Source organism: Corella eumyota, chromosome 1 (assembly GCF_963082875.1).
Source record: "Corella eumyota chromosome 1, kaCorEumy4.1, whole genome shotgun sequence".
In the NCBI taxonomy this organism is placed as follows: Eukaryota; Metazoa; Chordata; class Ascidiacea; order Phlebobranchia; family Corellidae; genus Corella; species Corella eumyota.
The window spans coordinates 10,550,105-10,568,711 of NC_137490.1; the positions used below are offsets into that span (position 1 = coordinate 10,550,105).

At 30.2% G+C, this 18,607-nt stretch overlaps 2 protein-coding genes across 6 annotated transcripts; one reads left to right on the plus strand and one right to left on the minus strand.

Annotated features, from left to right (window-relative positions):
• Nucleotides 1-3,199: 3,199 nt before the first annotated feature.
• Nucleotides 3,200-5,691, minus strand: LOC145762350 (uncharacterized). 2 transcript variants are annotated; one of them, XM_082574645.1, is made up of 8 exons: nt 5,510-5,691; nt 5,273-5,410; nt 5,022-5,120; nt 4,842-4,931; nt 4,409-4,686; nt 4,160-4,282; nt 3,808-3,967; nt 3,200-3,657 (listed from the first exon to the last, which is right to left on the minus strand). In XM_082574645.1, exons 1-8 carry the CDS (start codon nt 5,619-5,621, stop codon nt 3,476-3,478), a joined length of 1,182 nt encoding a protein of 393 aa, XP_082430771.1. In that variant the 5' UTR covers nt 5,622-5,691; the 3' UTR covers nt 3,200-3,475. The 2 variants fall into 2 exon arrangements, with proteins under 2 accessions (XP_082430771.1, XP_082430770.1); XM_082574644.1 differs by having other exon boundaries at nt 5,022-5,123.
• A 2,668-nt stretch (nt 5,692-8,359) lies between these two features.
• Nucleotides 8,360-17,190, plus strand: LOC145761624 (uncharacterized). Of its 4 annotated transcripts, none has more exons than XM_082574595.1 (22): nt 8,360-8,572; nt 8,728-8,802; nt 9,255-9,324; nt 9,440-11,041; nt 11,205-11,411; nt 11,558-11,700; nt 11,827-11,917; nt 12,022-12,056; nt 12,193-12,254; nt 12,362-12,798; nt 13,172-13,501; nt 13,595-14,159; nt 14,234-14,363; nt 14,650-14,741; nt 14,840-14,952; nt 15,131-15,199; nt 15,271-15,348; nt 15,707-15,814; nt 15,931-16,061; nt 16,148-16,220; nt 16,392-16,549; nt 16,852-17,190. In XM_082574595.1, exons 1-22 carry the CDS (start codon nt 8,456-8,458, stop codon nt 16,894-16,896), a joined length of 4,731 nt encoding a protein of 1,576 aa, XP_082430721.1. In that variant the 5' UTR covers nt 8,360-8,455; the 3' UTR covers nt 16,897-17,190. The 4 variants fall into 4 exon arrangements, with proteins under 4 accessions (XP_082430721.1, XP_082430722.1, XP_082430720.1 ...); XM_082574596.1 differs by having other exon boundaries at nt 13,172-13,465; XM_082574594.1 differs by having other exon boundaries at nt 13,172-14,159; nt 16,852-17,189.
• Nucleotides 17,191-18,607: the final 1,417 nt, after the last annotated feature.

Consider the following 18,607-nt stretch of genomic DNA (forward strand, 5'->3'; position numbering starts at 1 on the left):
CGCAACAAAAAGTTGCCGAGATTGCGGGCAAACCTGTGTGTTCTGTCCAATTACTCTTCCAATAACACAACCTAGGTTTAATTTTACATACCAACACGTTTTCCTGTAGAGAAAGGGTTCTGATAGCAAAAAAAGAGTTTTTGGTAAAACGTAAAAATCACAGTTTCTCACCTGAAGCTTATTCGATGTTTAAATCAGTCATGGAAACTTTATGGCAGTACTTGACCTGTGGTGACCTTTCCTCGACTCTGGTTGGGTGGTACTGTAACTTGACACAGCTTAAAATGTGACTGAAAAGGCGCAAACAATATTGTACGTGGAAAACATTAGGTGAAAGCTGCCATTAAGAAATTATTATTATTTTTACTGTTTATCAAGGTTTTGGATTCCAGTTTAAAATTTTTACCTATAGATTTGCTAACTACATGTTAGTAATCTGACAATAAAAATGTTATCTGGGTTCTCGAATTGATGGTTGCGTGTCGGGTTGACGGAAAAAGGGGTGGGCGTGTTTTGATGCGCTAATTACCACTGGTTTTCGCAAAATCATAAGCGACATGAGTGACTTTTCCCATTGGCAAAAAAATGTTCGTGTTTGCACTCGCGTGAGAGAAACGACACATGTTCTTATCGATTTGTTTTGTAATCACTTTTCTGCAAATAGAAAGCAACGCGGCCACTGTTTCTTTGTTTAACCCTTATAATCCAATCCTTCTGTTATGCTGACGTTACCTAGATAATATTAATTCAGTTTAAATGATTTTAATAACAAGAATATCGTTTTAGGTCTGCGTATATCGCAGTTTAATTAAACATCGTTAGTCTATTGCGATTAGAATAGAGTATAAATAACACTATTGATTGTTTGTACACAGGTTGATATCTCTCTTATCTTTGCTAATCGGATATTAATTGAAAGTTAGTTCAACACATGCCTGGTTTAAAATGATGGAGGCTACTGTTTTTTTAATTTGTTAAACCTTAATTTGTGTCGTCCACAAACAACCTAATATTGACCGAACATGTGTATTAATGGAATTGCTTCGTACCACGCGTTTTAAAAGTAAATAACGCAAACCATCGTTGTAAGGAGTTATAACTACTGGATGTAAGTGTGGGGATCTGGCGTCTGGTACATGTGTCTTTTTGCTGTTTACTATGACGTCATGAGAGTTTTGAGCACTCGATAATACGATTTCTAAACCTAAAGCCTAGAGCTTCTTTAACATTGCCGTAATTATGTAACAAACGTCTTTAGTCTTACTTTACTTTCGTATTACGTGCACTAGTGGTGCAAAAGGCGGAATCATAAACGAGACACAAATAAATCGAGACACAAATAAATCGTTGACATACAAAACATTTTAAACTTTTATTAGTACGCACTTTAAAACTCACTGAATTATTAATGATATTAATCTTTGTCTATTTCGTAGAACCAGAAAAATCACCAAATATTTTTGACATGTTTAATTTTTAGTTTATTGCATATTAGGATTGGACAAATTTATACGTTTTGTTTTGGTAATATATGTGCCAAGAACAATCGAGATTAAAGTTATTGAATCCTGTAAACATCACTCGGCTCATTAATACTTTATTTTATCGACATCCCTAAATACAAGGGGTCGTTTATTATTAAATATAATATAATAAAAGGATTTGTGCCTGATTACGAAGCGATCGCGCGAAATCGTTTCGTCTCGAACAAGCGGCGATAAATAAATTATTTACAACGATTCGGTGCCATCCTATATCGCAATTATGTACGATTGAAAGATGCTGATTTATTTCAATTGTCCGTGTCACCTGCGAGACGATTGGATGTTTAGCAAGGGTATTAACAGAAAGCTTCGCGCTACATGTGTACATCATTTATTATTCTGTGCTTTGTCATTCTTTACAACCCTTTTTGGGGGTCGTGTTCTTTATGAAAAGATTTTGAAAATCATTGCTATTAAATATAATTAAAAAATTTTACCGGCCCATGCGTTACTCTAACTTGTAAATTTTTAAAAGCTAGCGCAAAGTGTTCAAAATTTGGCTTTACTATGCGCAAGGTCAGCATTTAAAATGTATCAATACCATTTGACGTTTGCAAATAGCAAAATCACCTTCAGTAAGCCCATCATCACTTAATGCAATCATCGTAAAATTTAAAAAAAAAAATTGTAAGTTTTTTGGGTTTGGCTAAAATTCAATTACTCTTTATGTTAACGCAGAAAATAATTTTCAGGTTTGCCAATATCATGGGTAAACAAACGCGTAAATATTTTAAAAATTATCCACCGAAGAAAAGGCTACAAAATATATATATATTCTGTCGGATTAAACATCGCAAAACTACAAAAAACATTTCACACTTAAAGTCTATTACGTTCACAGATCCAATCTGAATTCAATTACTTGATAAATCGTTTGATAGAAACCGATTTTTTGGTAACTTTATATTGAAATAACGTTTTTGTTACTTAGAATTTGCTTGAAGTGCAAAAACATTTAAAAGAAAAAAATCTGGGATGCTGGAAAATTTGCAAAGATGTCATTTAATCTCATATTTAAGCGCACTTTAGACTGAATCATATTTTTATCGTTCACAAATCACAACCGCTTTAGTTTATCTGCGCATATTACAACACATTAGACTTTTACAGGTAAACTTTAAACTAAAAATAGATTTTTATAATTTTTTGAGGGCTTCTCAAGATTGTAATACAAGTACAAAAGTTTAAAGGGTTAAAAAAAACCTTTAATTAAATATGTGTATCGCGCCCAATAAAACAAAGAGTCTTCATCAACCTATACATACCTCATTAAATTTTTATAAACGCGCTGATATTTTCAATTACCTTTATCGCAATTCTTATCCGAATTCGCGTTAAATTTAATTTCATTAAGCAAGCCATATTCCTGGCTGACTCAAAATTAATCTGAACGTGAATAATAAATGCGAATAACGTAAAAATTACCCAGAAATATCAAAAGCATTCCTAATTTAAATTTAATAATGTATCAATTTTTGATACAATATTGGTTTCTATTAAATATCAGTTTAATTTAAAAAAAAAACAATTTGTGTTTCTTATTTTAAATTAAACCAATGTAACCGCAAAGATATACTTAGCCGATAGCATACAAAATGTGTTGCAATACATTTACAATTTATTAAACGAAAAAATTGTCATAAATATAACGTAAAGGCAACTTAAAGTATAGGACAGTGTTACACGTATTAGCAATTTGCAGGAACTTATAGTATCTTGATTATTCAATTAAAAGAGGCGTAGACACAAAAAGGAGACGCACATAAAACAATAAACACAAATTAATAGTCGATAAAAATTAATTTTGCAATTCACATTATAACCTAACTGTTTAAACTAAAAGGGGAATTAAAACACTTAAACAACCCGATATCTATACACAAGTAAATTGCAATTGAGGCGTGGTTAGGCTGCGAGTTTTAGTGTTTTTGTTATATTTTATTGGTATGTTGCGATTCCTTGTGCCTTCGCAAATCCACCTTGCGCTGAAATGCACGATCGCAACAATCGCATGCGAAAGGTTTGTATCCAGTATGCTTGCGCATATGCGTAATGAGATTTGAACTTTGGCTGAAGGCCTTGCAGCATATCCGACATTTGTGAGGTTTTTCACCTTAAAAAAATAGAAAGCAAATAACAAATATATCTAGTTTTATTATAAAACCTAGTATATTTACAATGTGCGTTAAAAAAATGTTCAATTTTTGTCTTGTTTTTATAAGATGGAATTTTATTAAAATTATTGGTTTATTTCTTTACAAACCTGTATGTATAAAGGTGTGCTTTTTCATGTCGGATTTCTGGTGAAATCTTTTCCCGCAGTACGGGCATGGAAATGGCCTGGTATCACTATGTATTAACAAATGCGTCGAAAGAGTCGACGAGCGTTTAAAAGTTTTGTGGCAGATATGACATTCGAACACCTAATATAATAAAACAAAAAAGTTTTAAATTACTTATGAAAATCTTGCTTAAATTTAATAACTTTTTAGTGGTATCGAGCCGCTATTACGTGTTAAACCGTTCACACTTCTTGGAAATAATAAAATGGATATTTTGACATTAATGAATGGTTTAAGGAGTATTAATTAACGAATTAAATTGTAAAACAATACCCTTTCTTTTCCTTGCGCGTGCTTATGTTGCCCAAGCGATATTGAGTGATCTAATGACTTGTTGCAGATATTCCAAGCGTATTGCCTCGTCATGCTGTTTGAATGTGTTTTTTTAACGTGGGCCTATATTGACAATGTGAATATTAACTAACGTAACGTAACAAAATGGTTTTTAAAAACTAAAAAGAATTAACTGTTAATCGATCATGTTAATACATCAAATCTGTTTAAAAAACTTATATTATTAACCTGTAGGGATTGCATTGAACTAAATTTGTTGTCGCAGCAGTTAAACGGGGCAATCAAACTGCTACCAGCTTCTGGTTGCTGAAACATTTTCGGTATACCTGGTGATTTATTGTTTGCTTCGGGTTGAGTTGGCAACGGTAAAAATGAGGAAAATGTTAAATTTAGTTGATCTCGCATTATATCTAAAGTGTTGTTGTTCAGGGAAAAATTAAACGGAGGTGAAGGTTTTACGAAAGATAACGATGAAGAACTTCTTAACTTTTCCATAGAAGCCATATCTTTAAAAATTTAAAAATAATGAGCAATTATTAAACTTTTCATGTTAATAATACAATAAGTTTAAAAAAGACTGATTTATTTTTTTGTGAATGTTAACTTCAAAAATTTTAAAACTTAACAGGCATATTAATATATAAATTATGCTTATATTTACCTCGAGCCAATCTGTTATGTGCAAGTACCCGTTGCTGGTATTGCCAATGCGCTTGATATAACATTGGTAGACGAAGCAGTTGAGATTTTGCTAAAAACAAAAATTATATAAAAAAATTAAACAAAAATAAAATTAAACTTTAATTTTTTTGTAAATTTGTTAAATTTATTTATATTTTACCTAAAATTTGTTGAAACGCAAGCGCGTTAAAATCTGTTTTTGTCATATGCGTTGGATTTTTATTGCTTTGTTGATCAAGTTTTTTGTTTAATGCTTCAACTTCTGAACAAAACATTTTTTATATTTTGTTACTAATTTTATGAATAAATATAATTTACATTAATAAAACCATATTTATTTTTATGATGAAATCCAATATACATAATTTTAAGCAGATTTGTTGTTGTCATTGCTTTGGTTTTAATATTTACCGTCTGTCAGGGCATCTACCGGTGGCCTCCATAAATCTTTCTTATTTTGGTTTGCTATTTTGCCCTCTTTCAATTTACCATTAAAATTAGTGTCCTTCTTATTGACATTTAAGCGATTCTCAGTAACGAGTCTTAAATCTACAAAGTAAAATCGTTTTTTTTGTAATTAATTGTCACTCTTGTGAAAAATCGATTTGATTTAAATTTGACTAGAAACACTAAGCTTAACAATCTTACCCATTCCGCAAGGAGTTTCAAGATTGGCGTTTTTGTCTTCGATTTGTTCCACGTTTCCACTTAAAATTTCGGCCGAATTTCTCGCCAGTTTCCCTTCTTCGACATCGAGCATTTCGCTATCTTTGTTTGCACAATCACAGTCTGAATCTTCATTGCTGGTTGGTACTGATGAACCACATTCTGATGCTAGTTTTAGATAGTTATTTGCGAAGTCGTTTGATTTAAATTTATTTTCCGAATTTTGGGTAAAACTATTTCCGCCATTTTGATTATTTTTGCGAAACATCACTCGAGGCAAGTCTCGTTGGCCAAAACCGACATGGTAGTGGTTTCTTCGCATTTCGGCAATATTCGACGTTCTAAAATAATTTGTTTTTTTACTCAAGCACAACGGTTGAACCTGAAGATCCATATTTTAAAACCAAGCCTAAAAAATATCAACAATGCCAAATGAACATACATCATATGTAACGTTGTCGCGTTAATACACCTTTTGCGCTGTTGAGATATCTTAAGTCGGTTAAAACGACACCGGTTGAATTCTCACGATTAGCTCCGCAATCATAATAATCGTTACGTAAAGTGGGCGAGGAGCTTATCAACTTCAATAATTAATTACTAAATACTTGTTTATTGTGCGCACGCGCCAGAAAGGAAATCTTGCTCTGACGTTTGGTAAACTGTCTTTGTCGTTTATTTAGAGCAGCATTTTTAAACACCTTTACTTGATTTACACATTAACTTCATCTTTGATTATTATTTTATTATTTTTTTAATCTGACAATATGTTATTCCTTGTACTGTTTATAATCTTTATATATAATACTGACTACGGGTACATTTAGGTTACGCCGTGTTCGCATATCATACAGAGAAAGATATCTGACAAATTCTCGCAATATTATTCGATTTATAAACCCGATATCAAATAAGATGCCAGGGTTTTTCTTCAGCAAATAAAAACACATTTCCGTTTTTCGAAGCAAATGAAGCCTGGATGTGAGAGAGTGCTTCCTGTGATCAGGTTGCAAATCATAAAAAAGAAATAAAAAGACATGTCGTAGATTAAATTTTCAAGATTTTAGTCTAATTTAAAAACATTTTTTTTATTCAAAACTTAAACTGTGTACGTCTTATGCCTTTGTTCGACATCGCCATTACAATTTCGCGTTTTTTTGTGTTTTATTTCCAAATTTTTGTTACGTTTTTAGTTGTAAGGCTATCTTGAATTTGCTGTTTGTGAAACTTGTGTTAGGACAATGCATCACTGCAATGTTCGATTAAATTATTCTTCTAAGTGCGAACTGGCACGCGTGTTAGCTCGACCGACACAATATTTGTTTAGTGATAAAATTACAAAATTTAGCAGAAACAACGATTAATTACAAAAGCCAATCATTTCATTTCAGATATGGTTTCGTGACAGATAAGTGTAATAGAGAGTTTTTAAATAATTACAAGACCCTTCCCGTTAATCCACTTAATGCGACACCAAGATCTTTATTGAGGAAATGTTTTATTAAGATGATAGGTTTATTGTCTCATCAGCCAGTGCGTAAATATTATTCTATAATGCTGTTTTATAAACTGAGTTTCTGCTAAAAATTAATTTTAAAGTCAAAAAAGTTTTATGCAATAATTAAATATATGGTATATATTTTGCTTACCATTAATTTATTACTTAAGTAAAATATGAGCTTTGCCGAAACTAAGTTTTTATTGTAAAACTTTGTTGTGACTTTTACAGTTTGTCGCTGACGTTGTTTAAAAGATAATTATCAAAATGTTTATATTTTTTAAATCATTTTTTGTCCGAAAATAAACTTTTCAATTATTTAAAAATCAAAGGGTATTAAAAAACTTTTACAGCAAAAAAACCTTGTTAACACGTATGCCATTCTTTTTTGTCATTGTAATACAGGATCGGTCTCTACCAATACTACTATTGGCCCTAAGCCCGGTTTTTACGGTTTGCTCATACCCGTCTGCTTTTTCTACGCCCAACACAAACAACACTAAAAGTAACAAAAATGAAGGTTACTTTAATTGCATTTCAATTTTTTTATTAAATAACTAAAATTCAATATGAAAAAGTTAGACGTTTTTCAAAAAATGTAAAACTATATTTTTTATATAGTCTACAATTTTACAGCCTAAATCCATAATCAAAAGTTGCCGTTGCTTCTAAATTTCATGGACATTGTTATATAGTCTGATTTTTGACTTTTGGACCGAACTTAAAATTGCTATGGCGTCGCTGTGGTAAGAATCGATCTTGAACCCCATGTAGCTGACGTAAAACAGTACAATGTCGATTTCGGAATTTTGTTTTTTTGAAAATGTGTCTTTTCGGTAAAATGGTTTGGGCAAAATGGGGGAGTAAATCATTACTCTACCACTATACCGCCACCTTGATTATTAAAACTTATTTTATTTTGTAAAATGATATTACAACGATGCAATGATTGCTGTTCGTTAAACTACACCATGTGCATATAAGTTTCAGCAATATTTCTGTAAAACAAACTAGAAATTTTGTTATAGTAATAAGTAAACTAAATTTTATGATGTCAATCAATTATTTTTTGTCCATAAAAAATATTTTTGAAACTTTCCGTGACGTCACAAACGATCAAGATAAACGCAAATATTTTAATACGACATTGAAGGTATTAAAACTCTTTAATTATTTCTTTATTTATTCAATTTAAATGCTAAAACACAAAAATAAATAGTGCGTTAGCTTTTTCTGGAAAATTTAAATAATCGTAAGTTATAGTGACACCTAGTAGAATAGTTTACCACAACAAAACAAACCGTGAAATAATTCAAATTCCAAACACCAACTGAATAACGGATCCGTTTTTTAAAGGCATTTTATCAGTTAGCTTGCATTTTAAACGCAGGGCACCATAACCAAGTAGTTTAGTATACTTACTGTGCGGTATGTCTGAAACTTGGTTGGATAACAATAGCGTTGAGACAACGGAATCTGTAATGAGTCATGTAAGTGGTGTTTCACTCGGACAATGCATCAAAATAAATGCACAAGATGGGCCAAAGGTAACGAATGTTTTATTGTTTTTTTCCTAAGACCCTATATCGTTTTGTTAAATTGGCATAGGCAGATTCAGAGATTGTATTTACAGAGTTATGTTTATTTTCTTTATTTAACATACTCTACTTACTGACTTACAGATAAATTGTATATTGTTTAGTTTGATTCAAGTATTTGGCATGAGGAACTACCAGAGAAAAATTGGCATACTTTACAAGGAATAGTAACATCAGAGGTATAAAGCCTATGTTTTTTATTAATACACATTTTAAAATGTAGATTTTAAATTAAGTCATTGCTCTTGTGTTTATTGAAGTTAAGATCATGACAAAACCATGCTAAAATAAAATTAAGTTTAATTTCTGATATTAATAGGATGTTTTATCCCATGATATTGATTTTGTCCACCCTTTTCTTACAGCACTTTGTTGCTAACTGTATATTATTCCGTATTTTGCTAATGGCATTGATATGAGAAATATCTAAAAAAAAAATATTATTTAGGCCTAACAAGTTAAAGTTACTGTTAAGTTTTATAACTTATTTTAACATATGAGTTTTGCTTGGTAAAAGCAAATGGACCACAATTTCTTTAAAAAAAATTTTTTTAAAAACCTTTTTTTAAATTTTAATTTATTGCAACTTTTATCAAGGTCTGTAAGAAGGGTTACAAATTTTTACTTTCAGATTACAAAGGTTGAGGATTTGGGTGAAACTTCTTTCACTGATGATCCAAGTTATGATTATACAGGCAGTGGTAAGTACTTACAAAGTTGTTACTTGCAGCCTATTTAAAATGCTTTAGTTTGGTAAAAAAAGAACTAACAATCTTTTGTACAGTCATGATTGCATATTGCTATCTGTATTTGTAGAAGTTGCAGTTCCACCTTTATTATTACCACCACATCACAGTCAACATAACAACTCTCATTTGGACTTCACCCAGGCACAGAACTTTCCAAAACTTTTAAGCACTGACTTTGACAATGAGGTTTCCGAAGGCAAAAATAATTTAGCTACTCAATTTCAAACACAAGCACCTTTAAGACGAGAGCAATGTGATGATAAAAGTGTTATGTTAAATATATTGCAAAATGATGATTCTTTGGCCCAGAGAGTTCGAGATTTGTTAGAGGAGGGTTCAGAAGTAATATTATCAAACAGAGAAGATGATGCCAACGAAAGTGGAAAGTTTTCTGCGAGTAAAACTTCTTCAGTTTCTCATGGTGATCTATGTGAAAAAGAACCTGATAATGATGATGTCAAAATATTAACACCTCCATCTTCCTATGAGCCGTTAACTGATAGGAAATCTCTAACTGCAGATGAATTAGCAAGTTTAAACACTTCCATGGGTACTGAATATGGCGAGTTACCTGAAACAATCGACATTCCCAAAGATATATTAAAACATCTGGAAAATATGAGGCAACTTTCTGATGAATTAAAAGTTAAGAAAGCTTGGCCTGAAGAAACGGGTAAACTAAACATAGAGGGTGGAGTAGGATATCATTTGGGTTCAAAACCTACTACTCCTCAGTTTGCTGTTGGAGAAGAAAAGCTTAACCAATTGCAGACTTATATTGAAAAAAAGACTGGTTTACCTGTAATCTCCCCTCTTGTTAATGAAGGAATAATTTCTACCCCATCAGAGCAAGTTCCCATAACCCAACCAAAAAGTGCCAACAAATCTGATCAAGAGTTCAAAGAATATCTAAATAGTTTACAAAGAAATCAAGTTCAACTCACCAAAGATCACACCAGCCAACCTGACTCTAGAAATGATAGCGAGCATCAAAGTTCAACAAATGTTTCGGAAAATTCTAATCATTATGTGGATGTGGAAAGAAAAGAGCCTGAGGGAATGAGTCCACCCATTCTACCTGTATCAACATCATATCCTATAAAACATCAGAAAAATCGAAATGGCAACGAATCAACATCTAATCAAAATATATCATTACAACATAGTAATAGCAAACATCTTCAAGGCAATGTGCTTAGTGATGAATTACTAATCTCTAGAATTAGATCCGTTCTTTCTACCTCTAACCAACAACTGGAAACAAGTTTGGTATCACCAAAAAAACCATCAGACCTTAGTTTTGCTGAAAGCGTTGATTCTCTTGCTCTACAAGTTAAGGTTTTGTTACAAGAGGAACTGGATGCCTCAACTAGAAATGATGATAATCCTCATCAAACTTCCAATCTAAGTGAGGTTATTGAAAATTTTGAGAACACTGAGCTTTGGAAATATGTGCGTCAGTTTTTACCCGGCGAAGAAAAGTCACTTAACCAATCCAGAAATGAGGGTTCCTTTAATCAAACCACCTCGGGAATAGATGAAAGCATGTCAGAATTTAACAATTCTTTGCTTGAAAAAATTCGTGAGGAATTTCGAAAAGAAAGTGAGTTAATGAGATCCACAACACCAGAAAAATCACCCAGAGAGAAAAAAGCAATAAACACAAGAGGTAAGTCTAAGCAAGCTCTATTTTAAGTTAGAATCAGACAGATTTAAGAATTACAAACATTAAAAAAATGTATAGGGTTTTGTTAATAGCAATATATTACAAATATTGAACTTCTATTGCATTATTTTTGTAACATTTTTTTATATATTTTTATTTGATTTAGTTTTGGCTTCAGAAGATAGCATTAAAACCACAGGGGTGCCATTCCCACAACAACGCATTAAATTCGACAGTGGTACATTCGTGGATAAAAAAATTACACCTTCTCTTTTAAAACCAAACTTAATAAGTGAAAATATAAATAGTAATACTCCAGTTTCTAAGCCTCATACGAATTTTGATAATTACTTCGTTGCACCAACACATACGGGTAATGTTTGTATTAATTCTTATTTTATAATATTGCAAAATCCATACATTAATAACCTACTCTAACCTACTCTAACAAAACTTGGCACAAAAATAAATAAATACAGATAATCCACTATAATATGTAATTGCTTAGAATTTTTTTAGAAGAAAAATTTTCGTCACATGAGGCACCACTTTCTAAGATTGGAAAACAGAAAACGGTTTATGATTCAATTCCAGGAATACCAGACTTTAGAAGAAGTGTTTATTCCCCAGCTGATGAAAACAAAAATTCAAGTGCTTCTCATGTAAATACTGTATATAATTTGTTATGAACTGCTTGCATCATTGGAATTTTAGAGTGTTGTATAAGACTAAATATATATTTTTAAATTTTTAAATTATTTTTTGATAAAGTTATTGCATTAATTTAGAAATTTTTGGATACTACTAAATCACCAAAAAGATATTTTTCCTCAGAAAGAAATACAACTTTTAAGCAAAATTTAAGCACAAAACAGCCAGGTAACCGAAAGTTCAAAATGATATAAAAAAGGGTAGTTTCAAGTTTATGTAACATATTGTGTAGCTTACTTCTTCTTAGTACCTAAATCCAATTTGTTGTTTAGTTGAATTGGATAATGGGAAAAATGGTGAAAAAAGGGTAATTGATACATAAAGCAAATAAAGCTATTATTTAAAATTGTAACAGTTTATTTCAAGTAAAAGTATAGCTTATGGCCTTAAATTTTTTTAAATTTATTTTTTGTATATATTTACTTTTAAATTCCTTTTTTTAGAATGAACAAAACATACGAGTTTTATCATTTCATACAGATGATACAGATTATTCGTTGATAAGGTAAATTATGCTAAACCTTAATTTATTAAAAAGGTTATATAGGCCTATATATATAATAATTTTAGAAATTTTTTTTTAAATTTTTAATTAAAAATATTTTTTTTAAGTGAAACTGACATACAAGAAAATAAAAACAATGATCAAGTTTATTCAGACAGAGATTCTAATTACTTTAAACAAGATTCATTTCATGAAATTAACAAATCTAATAATGGCAATCATTCCCCATCAAAAACGATTACCTCCCAAAAATTAATAACACCCCGGAGCTCAGTTAATTTGCCTGTCATGCATTCGAAAAAAGATCTCAATCCTAGAAATTATTATTCTTACAGTGACAACAACCAAAACCAACCAAGAAAGACACCTGAACGATCTTTTCCAAGGCATATTAGTAACTCGAGCCAATTGCATTGGCCAAAAACTGAGGAAAAGTTTTACTTAAAACAACTACCACAAACTTCTCCAACTTTCCCTTATCAAACATCACCAAAAAGAAGAATTGTTAAAAGCGAGTTAGTACCTTCAGTTGCTGCTGGAACAGGTAATGCTTTTAAATCCTTTGTAATTTTCTAAATTAAAAATTTTATAAATATAATTTAAAAAGTTGCACCAGTAACAATCTCACAGTCTGCTATACCTACTTAACCATAGAAAACTACAGTTGTATTTGAATTTCCAATTAATTAATTTTTGTACATCAACCTAAATGAAGTATGCAAAAAATCTTATGAGTTATAAATGACCATCATAGTAAATATCTAGAATATTGCTAAATGTATTAAAAAGGGTATGAAACTAAATTTTTTGACCCTCATTTTGCTTTAAGAAACAATAATACTCATAGGATTTGTGCCTTTAAATCTGCTTATTAGAAGTTTAAATCAATTGCACAAAAAACTATGTTTTTTTGCTAGGTGGTTTTGTGAAAACTGATAAGGCATCTATAAATGGGCGATCTAACCTACAACTCAACACACCTAATCGAAGCAAATTTAATCAGGATCAACAAATTTCCCAAAGGTTGGGCAGTCGCCAACAACCAGTTAATACAAAAGTGAATCTTCCTACATTTGATGAGCTTATGAAACAACAGGAAACCAAAGAAGTGCGAAAATCAACATCTTTATCAAATGCAGTTAAACCCGATACTGAAGTTGGAAAGGTTTCCAGTGATCTTAACCTAATACCTAGATTGGATAAATCTTCAGGTCAAAATATTAAAAGTCAAAATTGTACAGCTACAGGTAGCAATTTAAGGTCTACTACCCAAGATCAGTTTGTAGAGATAAATGATAAAAACAAATCATCTAAAAAATCTGCTATTCAAAATAATTTAGGTGATAGTGAAGAAAATTGTTCTCTAAAACCACAAGTGCCCAATAGTAAATCCTATCAAGAAACAACATTCCTGATGGCATCTGAAAGTGATCTTGAAATGCAAAGACGCACAATCAGTTATCACTCTACTGACACTGATTGTCACAGCAGTGTTAGTAATATTAGTATGCGGAGTATTCCACAAACATTATCCGAATTTGAAAGCCTGGATAACACATCCCAGAAAAAGGTTGTGAAACGCATTCTAGAGTGGGCAAAAAATAAAAATTATTCTACATCAAAACAACAAACTAAGCCACAGATTGCCTTGCAACATCCAAATGTTACCAACTGTCAACAGTCTTCCTACTCAAGTAATCAAGCAATCTGTGACAGCGATAGTACAGAATATTGTGAACTACCTTCTTCAAGATCGATTTCCACTCGGGATGAACAGGAAAATGCTCGCAGCATCCTAGGAGTCGATGAGTCAAAGGCTGAGCGAATTATGAAACGACTTCTTGATAAAATTGAAAAACAAAAACAAACTTCTCTGGAGAAAAAAAGAAAAGATTATCACATGCGGTATGTGTTGTTGCTAAATTTATTTAAATTGGATCTTTTTTTCTGATATATAACTAATTTTATTTTTTTCGTAGTTTAACTTCAAGTACACCTCAACGAGTTAAACGAACTCAGACTAGCCAAGATTCAACGGACACTGACATATCAACAGTTCAGGTTATTCAAATTCCTAACAAACACCATGGTGGCAAGAAAAAGAAAAAGGTAAATTTTATTAAAAACTTAAAATTTTTTTAAACTGGACATAACAATTCTAGCCAGAAGGATTTAATATAAACACACTAAAAATTGTTGTGCATTTTCTATTATTTTAATTCAAATATTTTAAATTAATACCAAGTTAATACTGTTTTCCTTTTAGTTTAACTGTGATGTTATTTCAATGCCCTATGACATGAGCAGTTTGACTACATCTGATGTACTTATTTGTATCTTGTAACCAATGTAGTGGTAGAAGTTAATTAACTAATTTGACAATTCTTTTTTTTAGATTGCTTTTATTGAGGAAGATTCAGATAATAGTGATCCTATATTTACGAATGATAAAAAAACCTTAACTAGAAGAGTCATCGTTCTTGAGAGGTAAACTTATAAATTGTAAACTATTTAATGTATGTTGGTGATTAGTTTAATTTAAAAAGGGGTTTTTAGGTAACAAATTTAAATTGTTGTTTTTTTAGTCCTGTACAGACAAAGAAAAAGAATCGAAAAGCAATGAGAAGTGTTTCAACAAATTTCCCCTCTCCCGAAAGAAAAAAAACAATTGCAATTCAAACATCCACCATTCAACCTGGTAAAATTAATTTTAATATTTTAAATCTTGTCTTAATAATAAAATAAAAAAGTAACCATAAAACAAATATAACATTTGATTGTTTTTGCATATTTTCATTTAATTTTTTTATAAAGTGTTTTTTTACCTATAATTTTTGCTTTGTATTTTATTACCCTTTCACAATTTTTATATTCAGATACATTAAGCAAAACAGCTAATCAAGATTATAAGGCAAATAGAAAAATGCATGATGATAAAGAAAATGGTAAACGTGCAAAAACTTTATATAAAAGAATGTAAAAATATTTGTAAATAAATATGTTTTTATGTGTATAGTTGAACATCACAGAAGAGTTTCAAGTTATATTGTAAACAAGAACCAAAAACAAAAAAATCCAAGAATAACCAAAAAATGTTAGTAAACTGTAATAAATAGTATTAGTATATTTATTAACTTACATTTTTTGGTATTTATTTATCCTTAATACTTTTGAAAAGGCAAACTTTACAACCTAAACAATAATATATGTTATTCTAACAAACCTAAGTTGCCTTGGGAGTTTTAAAATATTATTTTGTTGTCAATGACCTGAACTGTCAGCTGGTTATATGGCTTGGATAATGAAGCCTTACTAAAATGCACTACAATAGGGTAACAGTTTTTCACAATTCAAAAATATAAACTATATAGCCTAAGTTAAATTTAGTTTATTTCAATAAAAATGTATATTAATGATTAAATAAAATAAATTTATATAATTCTTGTTTTTAGCTCATAAAAAAACCAAACCTGTTCCAAAAAGCTTAGCATGGTATGAACCATACAAATATGAACCACCCTGGCAAATGGAAAAGCAAGTTGAAGTTCAACCGAAAGGCGGTATATATTTTTTTTTATATTATTTACTATTTCAATTAACAATAATTTACATAGCCATTCAGTTTTATAATTCTCATTATTTTTAGCAAATTTTTGTTTAATTTATAAAACTACAGATAATACCGTTGGGTTAGTGCAGTTAAGCCTACAGGAAGCTTTACAGAGTTGCTTGCCTGATTTTGTTTCAAAATCACGAGAAAGACAAAGAAAAATTCAAATCAATTCAGAAGAAAGAAAAATGCAGGCGGTAAGTGGAAATTTTTTTTTACATGTATATAAAATTTTTATTTACAAATTTAAAGAGAAATTAAAATAAATGTTTTTGAATTTCAGATATGGGCTGAGGAAAGGGAAAAAGTGTTTGGAGCAAATCAAAATTTTAAACAAAACAACTTCGTTGCTCCTGGTATTTTGATTTTTGTTTGTTTTAATTTATTAAACTTAGCATAAAAATAAAAATTGTGGTAGTTTTTAATATAACCCGTTTCTATTTCTTAAAGCTTTGAAAATTTGTAAATTTTTGCTAAAAAATTTTGTTTATGTATTTTATAAAAATTAAAAAAAATTTTTTTTTTAGTTCTATCTCGTCAACGACCTGAGCGTTCTCGTAAACAAATGGTTGCTGAAACAAAAGAAAAATATAATCAGCTTCCAGAAGTTATTTATAAAAAACATGAGGAAGCAAGAAAACGAGAATATTCCTCCAACAGACTAAAGGCTCAATTGTACCAAAAGGTATTTTAAATTATCGTTATAAAAACAGTTTGTTATTTAATTAGTGTGTTTCTATGGCTGTAGTTTAGTAACTAGTCAAACTGCTTTTCTTATTTTGTAAAAAAAAAATTTAAAATTTGGTTGTTTACCACAAAATTATGTCGGGTCACTTTGTACCTTACACTTATTTTTAAATTTTAAATGTGTTTTTTGGAATTTTGGTTATTTTGAAAAAAGATATATTAGATACTGTATGCCATAACCCAGAAATTTTTTTTTTTATGTTAATTATTTGCAATTAAAGTCCTTTTTTTAAATTTCAGAAAATACAAAGACAAATATTGGGCCGAAGATTCAACCTTTTCTGAATGGTTTGCATGTTATAAAGGTTTTCATTAATTGTAAAATAGATGAAAAGCTGTAGATACATTTTTATTTTGTTTGTTTTATATGTGTAGTATGTTACATAAACTTTATTTTTCTATTTTTGTTAAAGAAATGTTTAATTATGTTGTATGTTGTGATGTTTTTTTTTCACACTTTTATAAATATATATATTAGAAATAAAATTTAAATGCTAAACTGTGTCTTACTTGCAGATTAATAAATATAATAATAATAACTTTAAATATTTTCGCATTTTGAATTTAACTATTTCAAAGCAACCGCCTATTGATGACATTAAATTTATAAATTTTGCGAAATTTATTGATTTTATTATATTCACAATGGTTAAACAAAACAATATATATTTGTTAAAAATATTCAACAACATGGAAAAACAAAGGATAGCCTACATTTTTTCTGCTTACTCTTATAATTAGCTTTGAATTCAAAAAAATTACAATTTGTGAAATTATTTTTTTAACGTTCGTTTTCATTTTGTTTACAAGCACGTAAAAATACAAAGTTTTATCAACAGTTACGCTAGCGTACTTGGTATGACTCCTGGTTTCTATTCCCGCTGTAGTTGTTCAGGTCAAAAATTTTAATATAAATAGAAGGGTTATTAATCTTTAAAAAAATTTCCCAATTGTGCTCACTCAAGCGGAACTAATTGACGGAACTAATTTTTCCATTACTTGTTTCTAAATGGTTCATTCCCACCGACTGTAATACAAACCAGATAAGTTTATAGTTAGCCCGAAACACAAAAATAAATGTAACTTTTGTTCGACTTCATATTTAAAAAGGTTTTGTTTTGGATGTAAGTTAATATAAAAAATCGCTAAATGTTGTTTTTAAGATTTCGCACCATTTCATTTTTTACGTCAGAACTCTTGTATACATTTATAGTTTAAACCAAAGTGTTGGCTTAGGCAGTGGGCCTTAAAGTAGTTTATTTCAAATTAAAAAAATACAATGTGAAATTTTTGTATACAATATCCTAAAATAGTCTATCAACTCTTGTACAATTTGATTATTTTGTTGTAACGATTTGTTTTTATGCCTTTTGTATAATAAGACGTACATATATTTTAAAATTGATTATTGCAGAAGAGTTACATTCAACCGTACACAAATTTGCATCACTAATCCTTTCAAATATGTTAAGCCTACAGATGTGATAACGACAAGAATCTAGATTAAAAATCTTTCATAAATTGCAACACAACTCGGCAATAGGTGTAAACATGTGACTAAGGTGTAAGCACGTGACTATAAGGTGTAAACACGTGACTAAGGTGTAAACACGTGACTAAGGTGTAACCACATGGCTAAGGTCTAAGCACGTGACTAAGGTGTAAGCACGTGACTAGCAATAGATAACAACTTTTACGTAAACAACTAAATGGCGGATTCGTTACACCACACATTATAATGCCATTTAAGTTAGCGTATATCTGGTCAAGGTAAAAGTTATTTTTTAAACAATACATTATCAATTGCATGACCAATTGTTCGTTAAAAAAGTAATTTGTATTCGAATTATGCAACCATATTTTTTTCGCAAATTCACGACAAACTAAAATAGTCTAAAAAACTATAAAAAAACACTTGTTTTGGTGTTATGGTAATACTTTATTAAAGATATCAAACAGTAAAACAAACTAAGTGTCAAGACTACTAACAACAAAT